Source organism: Phalacrocorax carbo, chromosome 3 (assembly GCF_963921805.1).
Source record: "Phalacrocorax carbo chromosome 3, bPhaCar2.1, whole genome shotgun sequence".
Lineage (NCBI taxonomy): Eukaryota > Metazoa > Chordata > Aves > Suliformes > Phalacrocoracidae > Phalacrocorax > Phalacrocorax carbo.
In genome coordinates this window covers 112,087,282-112,106,079 of record NC_087515.1, presented here as the reverse complement: position 1 = coordinate 112,106,079, position 18,798 = coordinate 112,087,282, and the positions used below count along the sequence as shown (strand labels likewise).

Here is an 18,798-nt window from a genome sequence, read left to right as displayed (position 1 = left end):
GTATTGTCCATGACATATTTGAAAATAGCTTCCATGAGGATTTTACCCTCCCAGGCATTGAGGTGAGGCTGACAGGCTTGTAGTTCCCTGGATTCTCCTTCTTGCCCTTCCAGAAGACAAGTGTGATACTTGCTTTCTTACAGTCCCAGGAATCTCTTCCGATTGCCATGACCTTCCAGATAAAATTGAGAGCAGTCCTGCATGCATGGATGAATCCCACCAAATCCTATGGGCTCATGTACGCTCTATTTGTTTAAATGTTTCTTAACTCCATCCTTCTCAACTGAGGTTAAGCCTTCAGAGCTCTAGACTTTTCCACCCATCTCCGCAGCCTGGGATCCCTGAAAGCAAATCTTAACAGTAAAAACCAGGGCAAATTATTTAGTTTTGCAGTATAAATAATTCAATTTTATTTAGGTGTAATATTTCTTGTATCTGCATTAGAAGTAGCAAATGAATACAGGCAGTGACTGAGGGTTCCCTCTTGAACAACCTGCATCTGAACAATATCTGTCTAGAACAACTGTTCTTACTGGTGAACCACATATGGATATTAAAAGGTGAAAAACTGTTACAAGTAGCTCAAGGCTTTTTCCTGCAGAATCATATTGTGATATTGGCAACATAAATCCATTCTTGGGGAAAAAAAGAAGAATGACAAATCTCTCACAAAACAGGAACAATATTTTAATGATCGTAAAAAAGTCAGACCCCTCCTTGTGAAAAGAATATGAGGAAAGCCATTTTTTTCCAAACAAAAAGCATAAGTTTTATAGCTAAATACTGGAGATAATGCAAGAATGAAAGCAATCACCTTCATGACTTCGCAAACTGAATTTTGAAGTTTCTGATCAAATTCCTGTTATTGTATTGTTAAGGAAGCGGCCTTGTTTGCTGAACTGAAGCGATAGTGGAAGAGCTTCCTGTTTAAAACAGCTGGGAGTGCAGCCCTGGGAACATCAGTCTTACAGTTCACGATATTAGCTCAACTGGAGCATTACAGGAACACGGCTCCATTCAGCTTCAAGGGTCCCCAGCGATGTTACATACTGCTGGATCCTGAAGTTAGTATTTCTTTACCATGGCACAATAACTAATAGAAATGGGTACAGTTAGGAAGAGACAGGACAACTTTGCAGCACCAGGGAATCAGATCAGCGGTCTAGCATCCTCTCTTTCCCTCTTAGCATCTTTCAAAAAAGGTGCAAAAAATCTGAGAAGTCAATTACCTAACCACCTACATGTAAGTTTCTTCCACAGAACTGGTAACAATTGCTTAGCTCAATAACTATAAGTCCAAGGCTTAAAGATTTATATCCCTTGTAATTTTTAAACTATGTCTACCATTGCTGGTATTTTTTAAAACACCTTTAAAATGGCTTTTATTTCCTGGTAGTGATTTCCACAAAGTAATGACATATTTTAAAATTTGCTCTCTGTTCTACATTCTTTCACAGAATTTCACTTTAATATGGTACTTTTAGAAGAAAAACAAGAACAGTGAAGCTCTTCATTGTTCTCTCAATTTTGCAATAATTGTACTTCACATTTAAACACAACAAGGAAATATAGCCAGTGCTCCTATGAAATCTTTAGTACTCATAATTCCTTATTAAAAGTAAATGTAATCATAATTTGTCAATAAAAATGTCAAAACTAAGAGCAGGATGAAACAAAACAAGCAGAAACGTCAGACAGATTTGCTCTCTAAAAGAAAGCTACATGGACAAAATGTTATGAAATGGACTATTCTGATCTCCATAATAGAGTACAGCAAGCTGATGCTAGGAACGGTTTTTGTTACGTGCAGACATGTATCTTAATCTTTACGGAAGCAATAAAGGTGCTACCAACTTAAAGCAAGAGATGGAATACTGCCTACTCATTCAGGCTGTTTAATCTTTCCCAGCTCTAAATATCCCCCCCAATTAAAGTGCCTTTTAGAAACATGTTAAATTTACTATCATCATAAATATCAATTTCAAAAATCATGGAGGCCATAATAGCCAACCTTTGCCCTTACATAAAGCTTAGGGGGTCAAAAGAATGAAGCACAGTATAAAATACAGCAGGATAAAAATCTTTAATGGGATAACAATTTAGCTGAACTGAAAAGGACAAAATTTGAATTTATACATATAGATTAGTATAGACAATTTACTAAAATGCTTCTTTAGTTTCCTAAATAGGTTTTCTGAAAAGAAATTTGTATCCTAGAGTGTTTCAGGTTCACACACTGCAATTTTAGAGAGACTGCTGTTCGATCGAATGGTTGAACAAACTCATGGCTTTACTTATGCAAAACACACCGCTTACATAAGTGGAACATATATCTGAGCTTCTACATGACTTGAAGTAACTCTCAAACTTGAACACTAACATACATCTTTGGCTACTGTTCCCAGAACATTACTCATCAAACCTTTGGGCGTGTTGTGGGGCGGACTACATTATTATGACTATATATCACAAATTTGTGTTTGGACAAGACTCACAAGCTTGCAGAGGGACACTTAGCAGATGGGACATCAAGCTAAGATGCGACTAACAAAATTAAATCTCTGAAGAATTTTTATGCTCTGTGCCTGACTGGTGTGAGGCTCTAGGTCCACTTCCTCTCAGGTCTCTAGATCTCCAAGTCGAGCAAAGCTTCCCCTATGCTGCTGCTCTGCAAAGCGAAGGCTTACCCACCAGAACAGATGGCAACAGTTTCTTGCTTGTTATAGACAGCAAGAGAAAGGTGTTGGGGAAGCAGTGGGTCCTGGAACAATCGCAGAAACATTAAGGCTCTGACTCAGTGACAAGTTCAATCGCACAGGGAGGCTCCAGGCTGTGGCTGACAGCTTTAACCTCCCAAGCACCTACTTCCCATTCATTACCTGACACTTACCCCGATTCTGACACACACCACCAGTTTTGGCCGCTAAGAAGTCCGGCATGACTTACTGGCTGGCAAAGAGGAGGTACCTCAAGCTGTGCTGACTGGTGCCGCTGGAGTCAGAATTAGCAAGGGAGGAATTTTAAATTCTCCCTCAAATCCCTCAAAACTGTGCATAGACAAGGAGATAGTGGGAATGATGAGAGTGGTGGCAATGAAGTGTTGTACGACCAAACTTCTTCTTTCTAGTGTTGATATGTGCATTTGTCATAAAAGAATTAAAACGAATGGCATACAATAAAGCTAATAAGATGCAAGGACACTGAAGATGCCTTATGACAAAAACTTACAAATGTTCCAAAAATAGGGGGGTGATTTAAGCTTGAATGAATGCTCAATGACACCAGAAGCCCCTCAAGGAAAAATTCCTACTTAATGAACAGAAATACGATCAGGATTGAACATGATAATTTGTAATAGCAGGGAGAACCATCCCAAACTAAGTAGCATTGACCATACGGACTGAGAATGCTATTTAGGGCGAGCCAGTCCTAGGGGATAGAAAAAGAAAACTGCACAGACCTCCCTTTCTCTCCCTTAACTGTGAACCTGAAGCAACTGAAAGGAAAACTTCTTTGGTAAGCTTGATTTTAAATTGCATTTTATTATTTACTTTGCAACCCCTCCTACACGTCAACCTTTGCTCCTAGCATAAATTCACTTTACTCTGGAAGCTTATCTTGGCATTAAAAGCAACTCTTTAGCAACTCTGGGATGAATAAGGCATATTATTATTTGAGAAACAATCCAAGTAAAGAAGGGTCCTAGTCCTATCTTGTTGCACTCACCTAGGGCAAGTACGAGGAACCTTGGGAACCAAGCTCTCTAAGCAGCAGGGATCAGTTTGAGAACCTGTAACATCAGACATCGAGAAAAGGCAGCTCTCCCCTTTCAGCCAGAGACACGATACAAACCCCAGAAACCTGAGAAACTTGTTAAAAGCAGTTATTTCCATGCCCTGCTGTTTCAGGAAGACAGCAAATTAAACTAAATGATGTATTCATGGTATGTTTATTCCTATGTGTTTAATATGAATGTGCTTTTTTTATATCAATACAATAGGCAGACTTGTCAGTTCTTTACTACTGTTTTATAGTAGTAGGTTCCTTGCAAGATTATCGCCAGCCTCTCCCATCTACAGTATTTCTCATAGTCTGGTAAATACCTAATTTATGCTCAAAACAACTGTTCTTAAACACATAATTAGCTTTGGCAGTCATTCCTTTTATTTCAGTCCTGAAAATAGGGCTTCTACTCCCCAAACTTTGCAATAATCAGAATGACAATACCCCAACTGCCTGCAGCACTAGTTATTACACTTTGAAATGCTGTACGCTGTCGGTTTGTACTGTTTCCCCATAAAGAATATTAGAGTAGAATTTGCTTTGAAAAGGCAACTCACTCATTCATTAGTAACTTCTTGTTGAAGTCAGTTAGTTTGTCCTTGTCATGAAAGCAGGAAGTTTCTTCAGTGAGGAAATTATCATTTCTAAGATCTGTACCTGAGAGCTGATATTTATAGCTGAACAGTAAAGCGAGCTCCTTCTTTACAAGCTCTGCCTGATTTTGTTAACAGACTTAGTGTTGTAACTGAAAAACTAAATGGTGTGAGCTGAACATGAGTCTATGTTTTCGAGAGACACCAATGCATTTCCCCATCACAGAATGTACAAAACTTAAGCACTTAGAGAAAAGAAAGTTGGCTCAAATCAGTTTTACGATAGAAACTGATTGCTGGCTTAAAAACAGAGAAGCTTGCTTGCTCTCAGAGCGGCTCTAAGACAAAAGAACAAGTCAAAAATCTAAAGCCAAAGTGTTCTGCTAAAAGAGCCAAAGGGAGATGTTCGCTCTCCTGTAGCTAGACTGTAGAAAGGTATTTATATTTTTCTAGTAAGTAGAGAGTCAAACAAATGTTACTTGAGCTGGCAATCTACTAATACTAACTACTAAAATACTAATACTAATAAGTACTAAAATACTAATACTAACAGGGACCACACTGGGCACTAAATTAATATAGCAGAACCGGCTAGTTAAAGATTTTATTAGTTCAGAGAACAGCTGATGCATGTGAGGCTTATTGTGCTGTACAGAACATTTGAAGGGATGGCAAAAGGCTGCTTTGGAGGAAGGGTGAGACAAAGGTACAAACAAATGCCAAAATTTCAATAGTAGATTTTTTTATGAACAGTAGTTCAGTTTGACTGGCACCAGCTTTTGCAGAAATAGTCTTCTCTTCGGGACACAGTCTCAAATATTTTAGGCTAAGCAAAGCCAGATAGGTAAGGCTAAAATAAAACTTTACTGTGGAAAAGTGATTGCCTCTCTACAGGTAATACTGAAACCCATTTTCCTTTTCACCTGTTTTGCTAAAAGGAGTTTCAATAATTGTTCCTATTTTCTGATTGTGAACGCATTCCCAGAACAACCTTATGAAACAAATAGGGGAACAAGAACACAGTAGTGCATCTAGTAACTCTGTCCCATTGTCCCGTCCTGTCCTCTACCACAGCTCTTCTCTTTTTGTTCTTTATTGTATAATGCCATATGGGAAGACTGGCATTGTAAACATCTGGATGAGTATCTTAAATTCTGAATTATATCTGAATATCTTAAATTGCTATTCAATTACACAAAGTTTTCAGGAAACCTCTAGCATTTGTTACATCACATCATTCTGACAGATTAAGTAATCTCTGTAGGGCTGAAAGATGCCTTTGCCATTATTTTTATACCTAAGAACTATAAGCACTTATGGGACCATAAAAACTTAATCACAGAACATCAGAAGATCATGCTATGCCAAGCTACTCTCCAGGGAGTACTTAAATCAACACATCCTCCTGCACTTTGACTGACAGCCTTCAGTGAAAATAATTTCCTTATGGAAATAAGCACTTCTTGTTCACTTAAATGCAAATATTTAGAACAGTGGGAAAGTAAGTAATGTCTATTGAAAACTGTCCGACTTAACGTGAAATTTTATAGATTCACTACTCTGGGTACATTAGCTTCTCTGTATCACTCACCAGCCTTATTTTTCACAGCACTGTTTAACTTTCAGGATGAATTGCACTGTTACTGTGTCAAGGCAATGCAGAGCGCTACCTGTCGCCAGCCAGTGCTTCATCTTCCCCCACACAACACAGTATTCTCACATAGGCAGGAAGTTCTCTGAAAACAGACATAATGAAATCTTCTTTCGAAAAAATGGGAAAATCAGAAGACCTAGTTTTACAGCAGAGCCTGTGAAAGCCCTTACCATACATTTCACAGCAGACGTCAAAGACAAGCTACTTTTTCTCTGGCAGAAATTGCTTATTTTCCTGTTACTTTCTTCTGGACCAACATTTGTATGCTTCGATTTTAATTGCAAACATAGATCTTAAGCTCTGTGGGGCAGGACCCCACTTGCTCTTTCATGTAACCAACCTCCCCCGTAGCTACAAAGGGACTATTATTTTGTGACTATTTTCAAGATGAATTTCTTTGACGTTGTCTTCCCCAACACACACACACACCTTCCTAAATAAGAGCACAAGAGCATCTTCTTAAAGCACTGCATTTCTCCAGTGGAAACTTGTGGAAGATGTAGTTATGTAACTTAATGCCATAGATGCAAACTATTTATAATGAAACTGTGATTTACGGTATAGATAAATGTATCTTTTAAGCATGAACTCGTAAGATCCTAGGAGTCATGCAGGGAAGCATATTTTTGTATTTTCTGAGCATTGCAGGAACACATACATTGAAAAAATAAAATAAAAATTACCAGAAAATTAAAGGCTGTGTTTTAAAACCATCTAACATTTGTGCTGTGATATCATGAGCTTGTTCTGAGGCATTTTGTTAATTGAAAGGAGTTCATTCAGTAGGTCAATTATTTGTTGTGAATATTTCATGAAAGTCTCAGTAACACCACCTCCATGGATTTATATAGATGCACCAGAATAATTTCTTGTGACTAGACTATGATTCAGAATTAACCATCAGCCTTTCCTAAAGAAGCTCTTTTGTGGCTTCATTCGAGAATGTTTAGGTTAAGATTTCCAAAGATTTGTGCGTAGGTATATGTCTCCTTACTAAAAGAAAATCAGATAAAATGAGCTTAATCTTTATACACATATATACATATGTATAGTGTAATGCAGACTGTACTGAGCCCAGAGGAACTGCACTTCTATGAAGTTACATGTATGTATTAATTGCAGGTTTAAATTTAAGGGACTGACTCAGAATTCACAGGGAAAAGGGTTTTTTCCCCTTTTTCTGAAAGCAGCTCTTTGCTTTACTACAAAAACCATCATGCTATTGCTTCTGAAGCTGCAGATGCTACAACTGTAATTGCCTGTCATGCAGTGAAGAAATCTAATTAAAACCATTTGCACCTATTACCCAGTCTCTTTAAATGCAGACAAAAGACCTTATCACAAGGTAAAACGTAAGTACAGAATGTGGTCTGCAATTCAGTAAGAGAAACAACGGATATTTTCTGATAATTACACTTACCTCCATTTTTCCGCTACTACCAATTAGCATTAACCATGAACTCAAATGACTATGTAAATCACTATACCTAGCCAGTACTCCAGACATAGTTCAGACTGTTAGTGTGATATTGGACAAGGCAATTCATCTTTCACATACTTGTAAAGGTGAAATTTGTGTGTTAAGGGTAAATTACTGATTGCAGCTTGGTTTAGAGGTATAATATACAACAAATACAAAAAGTGTTTAATAAAGTGCAAGGAATAACCTGCAGTTTTCTCTCAGAAGACCCAGGATTCTCAAGCAGTTTTATAGATAGGAGTGGTATATTCCTTTGGAGGCTCCTACACCACATCATTTAGAACGGTTAAGGATACAGTTATTTCAGGAGAAAAAAACTCTACAGAAAGCCCTAACATAAAAGAGGCAGGCAGGGCACTAGACTAGAATGACTTAATAAGTAGGCTACTGCACAAGCTCACCTGGTAGAGTTTGCTTCGCGCCCAACGTGAAGGCTTCGCTGTTTCACGTTGGATAGCATTGACTGGACTGGTGGAAGAGCCGTGCTGCCTACAGCGCATCGTGCTACTGGCGTCACCACGTCTCTTGCTGTAAGGAAACGGCACTGCTAGGCTGTACCTACTGAAAGAGCATTCACACTTGTACCATTTCGGGTTTCTGTATTTAAGAAACAGGCCATTAATAAACTAAAAACTTTGGGTTATCGCCATGATAAACGGGCTTCCGTAAGTTGATGGGTGGCTTTCGGAACACAGTTTTTTACCCATTTTTTGCCACTTCTTCGGGGTGCCGGCCCACCCTCACACCCTGCGTGCATCCACGGCTCACCCCCCGCTTAGTACGCCGCCACTGAGCTGCCTGTGTCCCTCCTGGCCAAGGGGAGATGCTTTAGGAGCAGAACGTGGGCTCATCTCCTCGGTACCTCAGCACACGCCTGCGCCCACGCGGTTTCGCGCTACCCTCAGACACCTCCGGAGCCGCCATCCGGGCCGACCCCCCGCCACCGGCCCCTCGGGGAGCAACCCCTCAGGCTGTCCCCGCCCCGCGCAAGACGGAGCCATTTCCCCTCAGGTGCCGCCATCCGCGCCCTCGGCGAGGCGGCGCGCGCCCTGGCGCGGGTCAGGGCTCCGCACGCCGCGCTGAGGCGAGGCAAGGCGCGGGAAGGCGATGGGCGGGCGGACCCCTGCCCCGCACCGCCGCGGGGCGAGGCCGCGCCGGGCCCTGCGCGGTACCTGCGCGCAGCTTCTGGCCGTCCTCAGCGCGGAGCAGGGGCCGCCGCCGCCGTCCCACCGTTCCCCTCACCGACCCCCACCCTGCCACCATCTTCCCACTCCCGCCCCCTGCGCCGGGCCGCGGCCGCCAGAGGGGAGCCGCCTCGTCCCGCCCCACCTCACCGAAGGGGCGGGGATTGGGCTAACTCGCCTGTCACTCTGCGGCGGAGCAGCGCGCGGGTTGGCCGCCGGTGGTGTCAGTCAGCTGCGGGGTGGTGCCGGCCCCGTGTTGTCACGGCGCCGTGCGGGGCTGGGGCTCTTCGCGCCGCCGTTGTTGCCGCCGCCGCCGCCGCCGCGGGAGCCTGAGAAGGGAGCGGTTCCGCCAGTCTCGCCGCCCGCTCTCCCGGCGCGGGAGGAGGCGTCCTCGCTATGGCCACCAGCACCACCGGCTCCACGCTGCTGCAGCCCCTCAGTAATGCCGTGCGGCTGCCCGTCGACCAGGTGAGGATGAGGAGGCGCCCACCCCGCCGCTGCCTCCCGGGGGCTCGCCGGGGAGGGGCACCGTTACCGCCGCCGCGCTGGTCGAGCGCCTCCGCTCTGCGCTGCCCCACCCCATTCCCCCGCGGCCCCTCCATCCTCCCCGCCTCCGCCGGGCCGGCGCGGGGTGTGGGTGGGCAGCGCCCGGCGGGGCGGCGGCGGTTCCCCTCACGCAGCAGCGGGTGAGGGGGGTGGGGGGCGCGGCCGTGGCCCGCGGGGGGGCGCCGGGGCGGGGCGGGGAGCTGCCGCCGCGCGCCGCGTACAGGTGCGCCGCCGCGCCCCGACCCTCCCCGCCGGTCCGGCAGCGCGGCCGCATCCCGGGCCCGGTGCGCCCCCAACTTGTTGGCACTCCGCCGTTGGGCAGACGTGGCCCTGCGGCAGGGAGCGGGCCGGTACCGGCTCGGCGGTGCGGAGGTTGGGCGGTAACTGCGGATGCGAAGCAGCGCGCTCTGCCCGGGCGCGCCCGGCAGCGGGTGTTAGAGGCAGCCCGCGGGGATACCGTGCGCTGCACGTAGTGCCGTGGGGAGCGGGCTTTGTAGGCAGGGCGCTTCTGTGGAGTCTTTTGTCCGAGTGATGTAAAAATTCCTGAAGGTTGTTAATCCTGCCGTCTGCACAAAGCATCAGAAGATAACAAAATAAGATTGGGAAACGGAGGTTTGCAGAGTTTGATGGCTGGAGTTGTATGGAATGTTTGCTCATGAGGGAGGTGGTCTAGACCTCCTACATCTACAGAATATTTTTTTTTTTATGAATACCTAAGTAAAATAACCCTAAGTAACTTCTCCTATGAATTTTGTAGAACCAGGAAATTTAATGTGAGGAATTCTTATTAAAAAACCAAACTCCATTAATGTATGACTGAATGAAACACATCAAGGAAAACAGTCTGTGCTCATGTAGAGCGAGATTTTCATGGTTTCATTTTACAAAATATACCTAATAAGTGAGAAAAGTAACTGAAAACAAAATACAGAGGAAGGAGCCCTTTAGTCTTTAGTGAAAGAGTTTTGGAAGTGTCTGAACTACATGCTCCTTCTTTCTTTCTTCTTCATGCCCCTCCCCAGCCATGTGTTTGAATGGATCCTTAAGTTAAGGATACACATGAAAAAGTATCTTCTAGAAAACTTACAATAGCAGACAAGTCTAAATTAAGCTTGCTGTGATGGAACAGGTACGGTGCCCAACTTGCAGCGATACCTGTGTCTGGGGTCAATGGCACGACATGACTCAAGTACCTCTTACATGCAAAGTGTAAGCTCTTCTTGGCAGGTGCTGTGTCTTTATTTCCATAAAGTGTGTAGCTTCTATGGGGTACTGTAAAACTGTAAACAAGAGATTACCATCTTTTTATGGGACGATGTTGGCGTCATATAATTATCTATTCATAATAGTAGTCATTAATTTAATTGCTTCATGACATAGTGCAGCTTCTACCAAATTTATTTTAAATGTTGTGGATATGGTATTTTGTTGATGATAAAGTTACTTTTTATCAGAGCCTGGAGGACTTCCCTGTATTGAATGTTTTGCAACAGATGCTCCTGTAAAGCCAAGACGTTTTCATAAAATACTATTTGAGCTCTGTTGAAGCTTTTGGGGATAATCACAATGGAGGGTGGCTAAAGATGTGGTTTAAAAGATTGGTTGTAAGCAGGTAAAAATCATGCGTACTTTGGTTTTAGCTCTCAGTGGGCCATATGTAATATAGGTCCAGTTGTGTATGAAGAACACTGATTACGACTGGAGTAAGGATTGAAGAGTCACAGAATTTTGCTGCACTGAGGAGAATGAATCTATAACTGATTAAAGAAAAAAAGGCAAAGTTAGAGTTTTGTAACCTCTCAGCTTAAGAATCTATCTTGATAGTGAGTTTATAATACAGAAAGAATGTGAAATGTGTTCAACGTGATCAAATCAAAGGTAGTAAAGGAGAGCATGAGGGCAGGGAAGGAAAAAGAAAGCGGATGCTCTTTGGTGTGTGTGCTCTAGGATTATGCATGACATTCAGTGATACATTTTTGTAGCAAGTATGGTTATAGTAGCAGTTCTTTGGGAAAAAAAAATGTTTTTTTGATTAGTAGGTTGTTTCTATACTTGATCCAAATCTGTACTGGGACTACAGTCATACCACTGCAGTGGGTACTTGAAATGGGCACTCCACAATAATACCGGCACTCAGCTGATGGACCTGAATGGGTTTTGTTTCTCCACTTCTGTGTTTCAGTTTTGACCACAAGTAGATACTAATCTTCACATCCAAAATGTTGCGGTTGTGATTTATGTTTAAGCCATTACTGTCTAATTATTCTGCGGTAAAGTTCTAGTGAAGGCGAAGGCAAAGGCATGCACCTCTGGGAGAACAAATCCAGGTAGCATGTGTGTCATGCGCTGTTCCCAGATTGTTACCCACAGCGAGACAGGTCCTGCTTCACTGACAAGATGCCAGGCAGTTAACATATCCACAGTTTTATTATATTTTCCACTGTCCTTAAGCAAATGATTTTAACCTAGATAGTAAACCCAATACATAGTAAGAAAAATTGGTAGAGCAAGATACGTGAAATTGGGGGAAGGGGAATACAACCTGTTCGGTGCTCCAGTAGTCCATGGCAAGGCCAAAGGTAGTGGGGGTCTCAGACCAGCTGAGAGGGAGCTCCACCGAGTTACTCCCCTGCTCCAATTTTATAGCTGGTGTGAAGCCCCTAGTCCCCACATGATTTTGTACCCAGAGTCTTAAACACTGCAGCATACCCTGCTATGACTCTTGGAGCTGAACAGGAACTGTTTGGGTAGATAAATGAGGGGTGAGGATGGAGGAAGGCCTCATGTTCAGTGAAAATGTTTATTCTTCTATAATTTAAAGGAGCCACACAACTAAACACTCAACCATGAGTTGTGCTTGTGATTAGTGTTTAGCTTCGAGTGGGTGACAGCTTCTTGCTTCGATTTTAGTACTTCCCCCAGGGTGTTCTGCTAGAAACTGTCTAGGCTCTTGACTTAAGTTTAGGCCTAATTTTCTGGCAGCTGATAAGCAGTGTAGGAGTTACTGGAGTCTGCACAGTTGGGACAGTGGGTTAAGCAAGGGGTGACCATCAAGTCTTCACCTAGTTCCACCCCTCACCTCGGCCTCATTGTGGTGTTCCTCTCTTCAGCAGACACTTGACGTTAGTTGGGTCCCAGTGTCAGGACCCCACAATCTGTCAATGTTATTCTACTGTCTGGCTGTTCAAAGAAATGAATGGAAGAGCCTTGCCTCTTTGGCAGTGAATGAAGTAGAAATTTCAGTTAAAGGTGAAACCTCTGTCTTTGAGATTGAATTAATTAATCAGATCCACATCTGTGTATGGATTGGGTATAAGAAATTGATTATTTTTTGACTTAATGCTTGGTAGAACTAGAGGTGCAAATTCCTTTGAGAATGGAGTCAGTTACATGCTAGTTGGAGGTCAGTGTAAAAAGGATGACAGCTCCACCAGAGCCATTTGATACACGTGTAAGAACAGTCTCCTCTGTGCCCAGCTGTGTTATGAGATGAGCTTTGTTGCTTTGACCAATTGCTGCTCCTACACCTTTCTTCTTGGTACTAGAGTACTGGTTAGCTGCAGGAACGGAGAAGAAATTGTTTTCCACTTCCGTGTGTATCCCCCAACAAGACACTATGTGATAATGTGTTGCTATGTTAACCCTTCCTTTGGCTCTTTGTCTTGCACCAAGTTAACTGAAATGGCTACTTGGAAAAGCTACTGTGTGTTTGATAGGCTTCCCATTCCAATTTTTTTATTGTTATTTTCAGTTGTTTGGTGCAAGGGAAGATGCTTGGTGTGAACAAGAGCCTACGATTATCTTTGTAGATTTGGGAAGGCAAACTTGCATACCTTTCATCCATATTTTGTTACAGGAAAAAAAGATTGACTCATCAGGGGTGGAAAACCATAGAAGAATTCTATCTTCTCATTTCTTGGAGAACTTAAGTTTGCTACTCAGCAAAGGAAGCATCCTGTTGACGACTATGTCACCTTGGGTTCTTAAAGTTAATGAGTGCATGAATGTTAATGTACCGCAGCATTCCTCTGTCTTGTTAGGGGAGGGAGGGAATAAAAGTGGTTATGCCCTCCTGTCCCTGACAGCTAAAGAGAAGTATGGGAAGGATTATCATGAACTTGGTTGTTAGAGAATCATGTGTTGCATAATGCATCGATGTTGCAACTTGAACGATTTTATTCTAGTAATGTCTCTCACCTAGCCTTCTGGTTTTCCTGTCTGTACTCTCGTCATATTTGTGTCTCTGCCACTTTCTTCTTTCTTGGAGGTGAAGCCTGACAAATACCATGTGGGACCTTGGTCCATTTCTAGTTCTGGCACTATCTTGCTGATTGTCTATTGACAAATGACTCCTCTTGATGACTTGTCAGCTTACCTGTCATTAAATTGGAGATATTTACATTTTCTGTGAGATGAGAATGGTTCTAGGAGAGCCAAGCTTTCTTCTTGGCCTCTGTGGGGAAAGGTGAGTTCAGAGAATAGTCTTTGCTTTCACTGCTTCCACCAGAGTGAGCAAAAATTTTACCTGAAAATGGGCAAAAATTATATGGGTTATTACTGCCCTTCATTTGCCATAGAAACAGATAACCGTAGTAGAGGAATAGCTGAGCAGGGGAGATGGGAGATTGAGTATGACAATATGTGAGCGTGCACTTTTTGCACGAGTTGTTGAAGAGATTGATCTTGAGATCCTGAAATATGGTCTGAACAACTGGATCAACTAAGCTAACTTCAGTGATTATCTTCCAGATCAGAAAAGAGAGTATGGCTTCAACTGCTAACAGTATAGCTGTGTGGACTGAATAAAATGTCATGCTTATGATTAGGCACTTCACTTAAAATCCAGGATGTAAAGCTAAGCAGGGCTTTTTTCCCCTCAACAAAAGTAAAAAAAAAAAAACAAAACAAAACACCTTTATTTCCATACTTTTCTTGATTTTTTTCACCATCTAGTTTTAGCTTTTCTTTGAATAGATTTCCTCATTTGTTTAGAATAAATATCATTTTCTACGTAAGTGCCATCAACCTCCAAAAAATCTAACTCTACCTTTTTTAACAAGAATAGACATAAAAATCCATGCCCTTCTAAATGTGAACTGTATAAACCATATGAACTTTCTTAATTTAGTGATCACAAGTCAGTCTGCTGTATCTATATCTTTGCATAATTTTCAGCATACACCTCTTTGTGCAGAGGGTTGCTGGAGTTGCTTTCAACATGCCGTTAATGCACAGTTCCACCTAAAAGCAATTATCATTGATGTATGTTGAGCCTTTGTGTTTCACCTTATTGCTTTCGAGGAGAGTAGGCAGGACTTTTTTCCTTGTATGTATGTGTGAAATGTTTCTTTCTTACATGCATGTGATTGGCAAGATGTATCTGCAAATATCTTTTTACTTTGAGGCTTTGGTGATGAGCCACAGTTGGAGCTTAGGTAAAAGGCCAGGCTTGGAGGTGTCATAGGGAATCATTTTGCTGAGATGCAGTATGCACCTGATTTGCCTGCAGGGAACATCTGAATGTGTCTCCTAGCTAGCACTCCCTTATTTCACAAAATTTTGGGTGTTAGTGATGCCTTAGGCTCCCTTGTTTTCTGCTGAAATGCTTTAGTCTGATAAAAACCTTTCTGTTTAAACATGGAGTGGAAATCAAAATTTGTCCTGTATAGCTGTCCAGAATTTAGATGGCCTAATATGTGTCTAAGCATTATGAAACTATTAAAAAAAGAATAAAGTGAAGAGTGTCCCCAAGTTTTATCCTTTTTCATCATTGATTCATAGACCCTTGTGTGCAGGTGTGAAATACAGAGCAGCATGTGGCTGATTTTTCTGATGTGACCCAGGAAACTTAAGAGTAATAAGGTGAGTAAAGTTGACATTCGTGGGTGTGTGAAATCCAAACACTGAAGACAAGGGAGTGGTGGAGTAAGAAAATTGTGCCTCTACTTTGCCCTGTACTTTCCTTATCTGCTGTTAGCAGCAGTCGGAAGAAGGAAGGGTGGATAGCAAAGCGTGATCTCCCGTGACAATAGGTGGAGCCTGTAGTAATAGATGGAGTCTGTAGTGGGTGAAAAGAAGTTGGAAAAGTCATGTTCTCCATTCTGTATGTGCTGTTCTGAATGACTGGATGTTTTGAATTGTTTAGATTCGCTAGCAAAGTCCAGGGGTGGTGTTTTTACTGGTTTCTTACCTTCTGTTTGAACTAGTGGAAGGGAGGGAATGTATCATCAGAAGGGCCTTAGTCTCTCTGCAGCGACACCTTTCTCAGATTTTAGTATTACTGATTAGGTGCTGACTTAACTCTCGAGGTATTGCTGGTTGAAATTACTCTGTAATGAAAAATATGTAAAGGAGAATGAAACTGTTGGGATAAGAGAAAAAAATTGGCAAGAGAGTGTGACTCTTGAAGGAAGGAGTGGAAGCTGTAACGAACAGAATTGGAAGAGAAAACAAAGCAGACACTGGTTACAGTGTTGGAAAAGATGAACCATCTCTTAAAGATTTAGCACAATAAAAATACTTCTATTTAATTCAGGTTCATTAATATTATTGTGAGGGCATAAAGTATAGAGCTACTTTAATTCTTTAATTTTTAAGGCAGCAGTGAATTTTCATTCTGATATGCTCTCACTTTCATACTGGGTATGTTTTCTCCAGTTTTTTGTGAAGCAGTGGAAGAGCTCACATGTTATTACAGGTCAAGGTTTCTACAGGAAACATCTAAAATAAACAGTTTTTACCTGAACAGCTTATAGTCACCTGCTTTGCTTTGTCAAATTGTTTTTCCCATCCTTAGGCAATTCACTTAGGTGGTGTAAGTGTTACTGACCTATGTTTACCACAGTACAAGCCATTTCTGAATTCAAAATGCAGTTCAGAAATTGCTGCAAAAATGCAGTCCTGGGATGTTGAAAAGAAATACTGAAATGCCCAAAGAACAGGCTAATAAAGAAAAGACAGTAAGGCATCAGGAAGATGACAAGAGTCACCTCTTTACTGAGTATGTGGTTACCGCTGGGTTTTCTGTTGTTTTTGAAGTGTTACTGTTGTAAATCTGTGGCACCACAGCTATGTAGCCCTTTTCCCTTTGTGGGCTTTCTTGGGTACAGTGCTGACTTGGAACAGGAGTTCTGAAAACTGATAACATTGAAATGAGTCATCTTTTTAATTCATTAAATTAATTAATACAAATTAATTCATTAGTCTTGATATTTGTTGTCTTTAACTTCTGTTTACCTGCTCCTTTGACCTAATAAAGCACTGTGATACATCTTTTGCAGCCTTGAGTATGGCATGTCGTCTTCGCATTTATTAATTTGACTAATGTGCACTTTTCCCCTTGTTTTCCAAGCTGTTGAACAAGGGATCCATACTGTAGGTTTTATTTTCTCCTGGAAGGTGAGAAAAACTACACATACCCAGGTGAAAACCTGTTTACTTAGTGTGTGCATCTTTACAGTATTTGTTTTACAAAGAATGTTGATGCAATTCTTCGGTATGATTATTTCATTTTCCATCTTTCCTTTGGAACGTGTTGTAAGTTAAGCATTAGTTATTATTAGTCTTTTAGCACTTGTCCAGACAGAGATGTTTAGCAATTTCAATTTGTCTGCAAATTTAGATAAATGCTAGTTATGCCTGCTTGTTTTAAGTGATGTTTTTGGCAGCTAAGGCATCATTTGCAAAGGAAAATATCCATAGCTCTGCTTTTTATTCTGGAATAATATATCCAAAGGTGAAGAAGCTATTTTGGTTTGGCTGTAATGGTGTAATTTTCTGTAGTTGGGATTTTTGTTTCTTTTTACTTGTAGTTAAAATGGCCTAGGCTGAAGAAGGCGGCACTCTTATTCTGAAACATAGCATGTGAGCACACTGGCTGTATAACTACAGTGGTATATTCTATATTGGTAATGCTACCTGTATAGATCATTCTTAATCTTTCTGACCTGCCTTCTGGCTGAGCGATGCTTTAGATTCTATTGCTTCCTGTCAAACATCCATATGTATGTGTGTGTGCGTATACATATATATAAAAATAAAAAGAATAATAATTCAGTGAAGACTAAGCATGTCACTCAGAGTAGACTGACAGTCCAGAGTATAATGAATGGGTTTTTATTCTTTATGGTGGAAAAGCTAGAAAGAAGTTGAGGCCACCATGAATTTGCAGGAATTTGTTAGCAGCCAGTGATGGCTGCCAGATCTGTAGAAGGTCTAGCCTTAGAATATATTAACAAATGTTTATCTGTAATGGGATTGAATGTAAGAAGTTAGATAAAATATTTTAATATGGAAGCATAATTCTAAATGTTACTATAATATTATAAAAGCAAATTGAATTAGTTTGAAGAGCTGTTACAGCTCCAAGTAGCGTCCATTACTTCTGCAGGTTGCTGTGTATTACAAACATTTACAGGGCTGTTGTGGTGCTTGGAGACTTCGTAGGAGGCTGATTTCATGCAGATGATTCCTGACTTGGGAAGAGCAGGAGGATAATAGATATGGAGGAGTAGAGACTGTCTGTGTTGAACAGTAGTTCATTCAAGAGAGAGCACGGTGAATTCTTTTTCTTTCTTTCTTTTTTTTTCTTCCCATGGAGAACACTGGGAAGCTGACTGTTTTAAAAGATTGGGAACATTTGTTCTACTTGCTAATTAAATTGACTACTGCTGTTACTGGATTTCTGCAGGCTATATGGACAAGAGAGTGTCACCTTCTGTGTTTTGTTGCTTACTTTAAGATGGATTTCAGTTTCTCATGTATCAGCAAAATATAATAGTACTGAGGAGATTTCATGGAGAAAGTTCCTGTTTCTGCTTGCATTTGAGAAGAATACCTCCATAGGTGTTATTTATTTTGTTTTATTTTTAAATAGCTAGGAACTTGTGAAGTTTTTACAAAATTTCAGGCACTTTAGTGGCTCTCTGAGCATTAAAATAAAAACTTGTTCAAAACACATTTTAATATCTTGCATACTGCTGATACTCATGTGATGCAGAGCAGAGATTTTGAGGTTAATCGCTATGTGCATGTGCACCTCATGCAAGTGATAAAAAGCCACACTTCTGAAAACTCTGTAGCTGAGCTGGTCTTTGTTTGGAGCTGTGTTTTGCCAACATGATGCCGGGCTGTTGTGTTTTGATGTTGTAAACTCTTTTTTTCCCCTGTAGTTTGAGTTCTGCAACCCTTAACTTGCCAAACCAGATTTTGCTCAACAGAAGTGTTTTAGGTCCTTATAGTTTTTGAGGAGAGAAGAAAAGGAAACAAAACACACAAAGAAAACCCACAAGCCAGCATTCTTAGTCCAATTTCACTTTTGAACCAAACTGGCTTCCTTAGATTTTGGCTATTCCTGTGAATAAATAGCTGTTACATGTGGCAGCGCAGTATCTATAATGCTGAATCCTGAAGAGCTGATCAGAGGGAACACCCTTCAGCTGGCATCTTCCTATCCTTAATGAATTAGTTTTGGTTGTCATCACTATAAAAATGTGTATGTTGATATTTCATTTTACATCTTTAGTCATACAGTTTTTCGTAGAGTAATTCTGAGTAATG

General features: G+C 41.6%; 1 protein-coding gene and 1 long non-coding RNA gene across 2 annotated transcripts in view; one reads left to right on the top strand and one right to left on the bottom strand.

Moving 5' to 3' along the window:
- Positions 1-664: 664 nt before the first annotated feature.
- Positions 665-8,790, bottom strand: LOC135312672 (uncharacterized). Its single transcript, XR_010372355.1, has 3 exons — positions 8,683-8,790; positions 7,912-8,071; positions 665-1,093 (listed from the first exon to the last, which is right to left on the bottom strand). It is a non-coding gene; the product is annotated as an uncharacterized LOC135312672 (long non-coding RNA).
- A 152-nt stretch (positions 8,791-8,942) lies between these two features.
- Positions 8,943-18,798, top strand: part of MBOAT2 (membrane bound O-acyltransferase domain containing 2) — a 96,727-nt gene continuing 86,871 nt past the window's right edge. Inside the window, exon 1 of the mRNA XM_064448006.1 lies at positions 8,943-9,162. Within this exon, the coding sequence (XP_064304076.1) occupies positions 9,091-9,162 (72 nt within the window). The 5' untranslated portion in view covers positions 8,943-9,090. The remainder of the gene's footprint in view (positions 9,163-18,798) is intronic.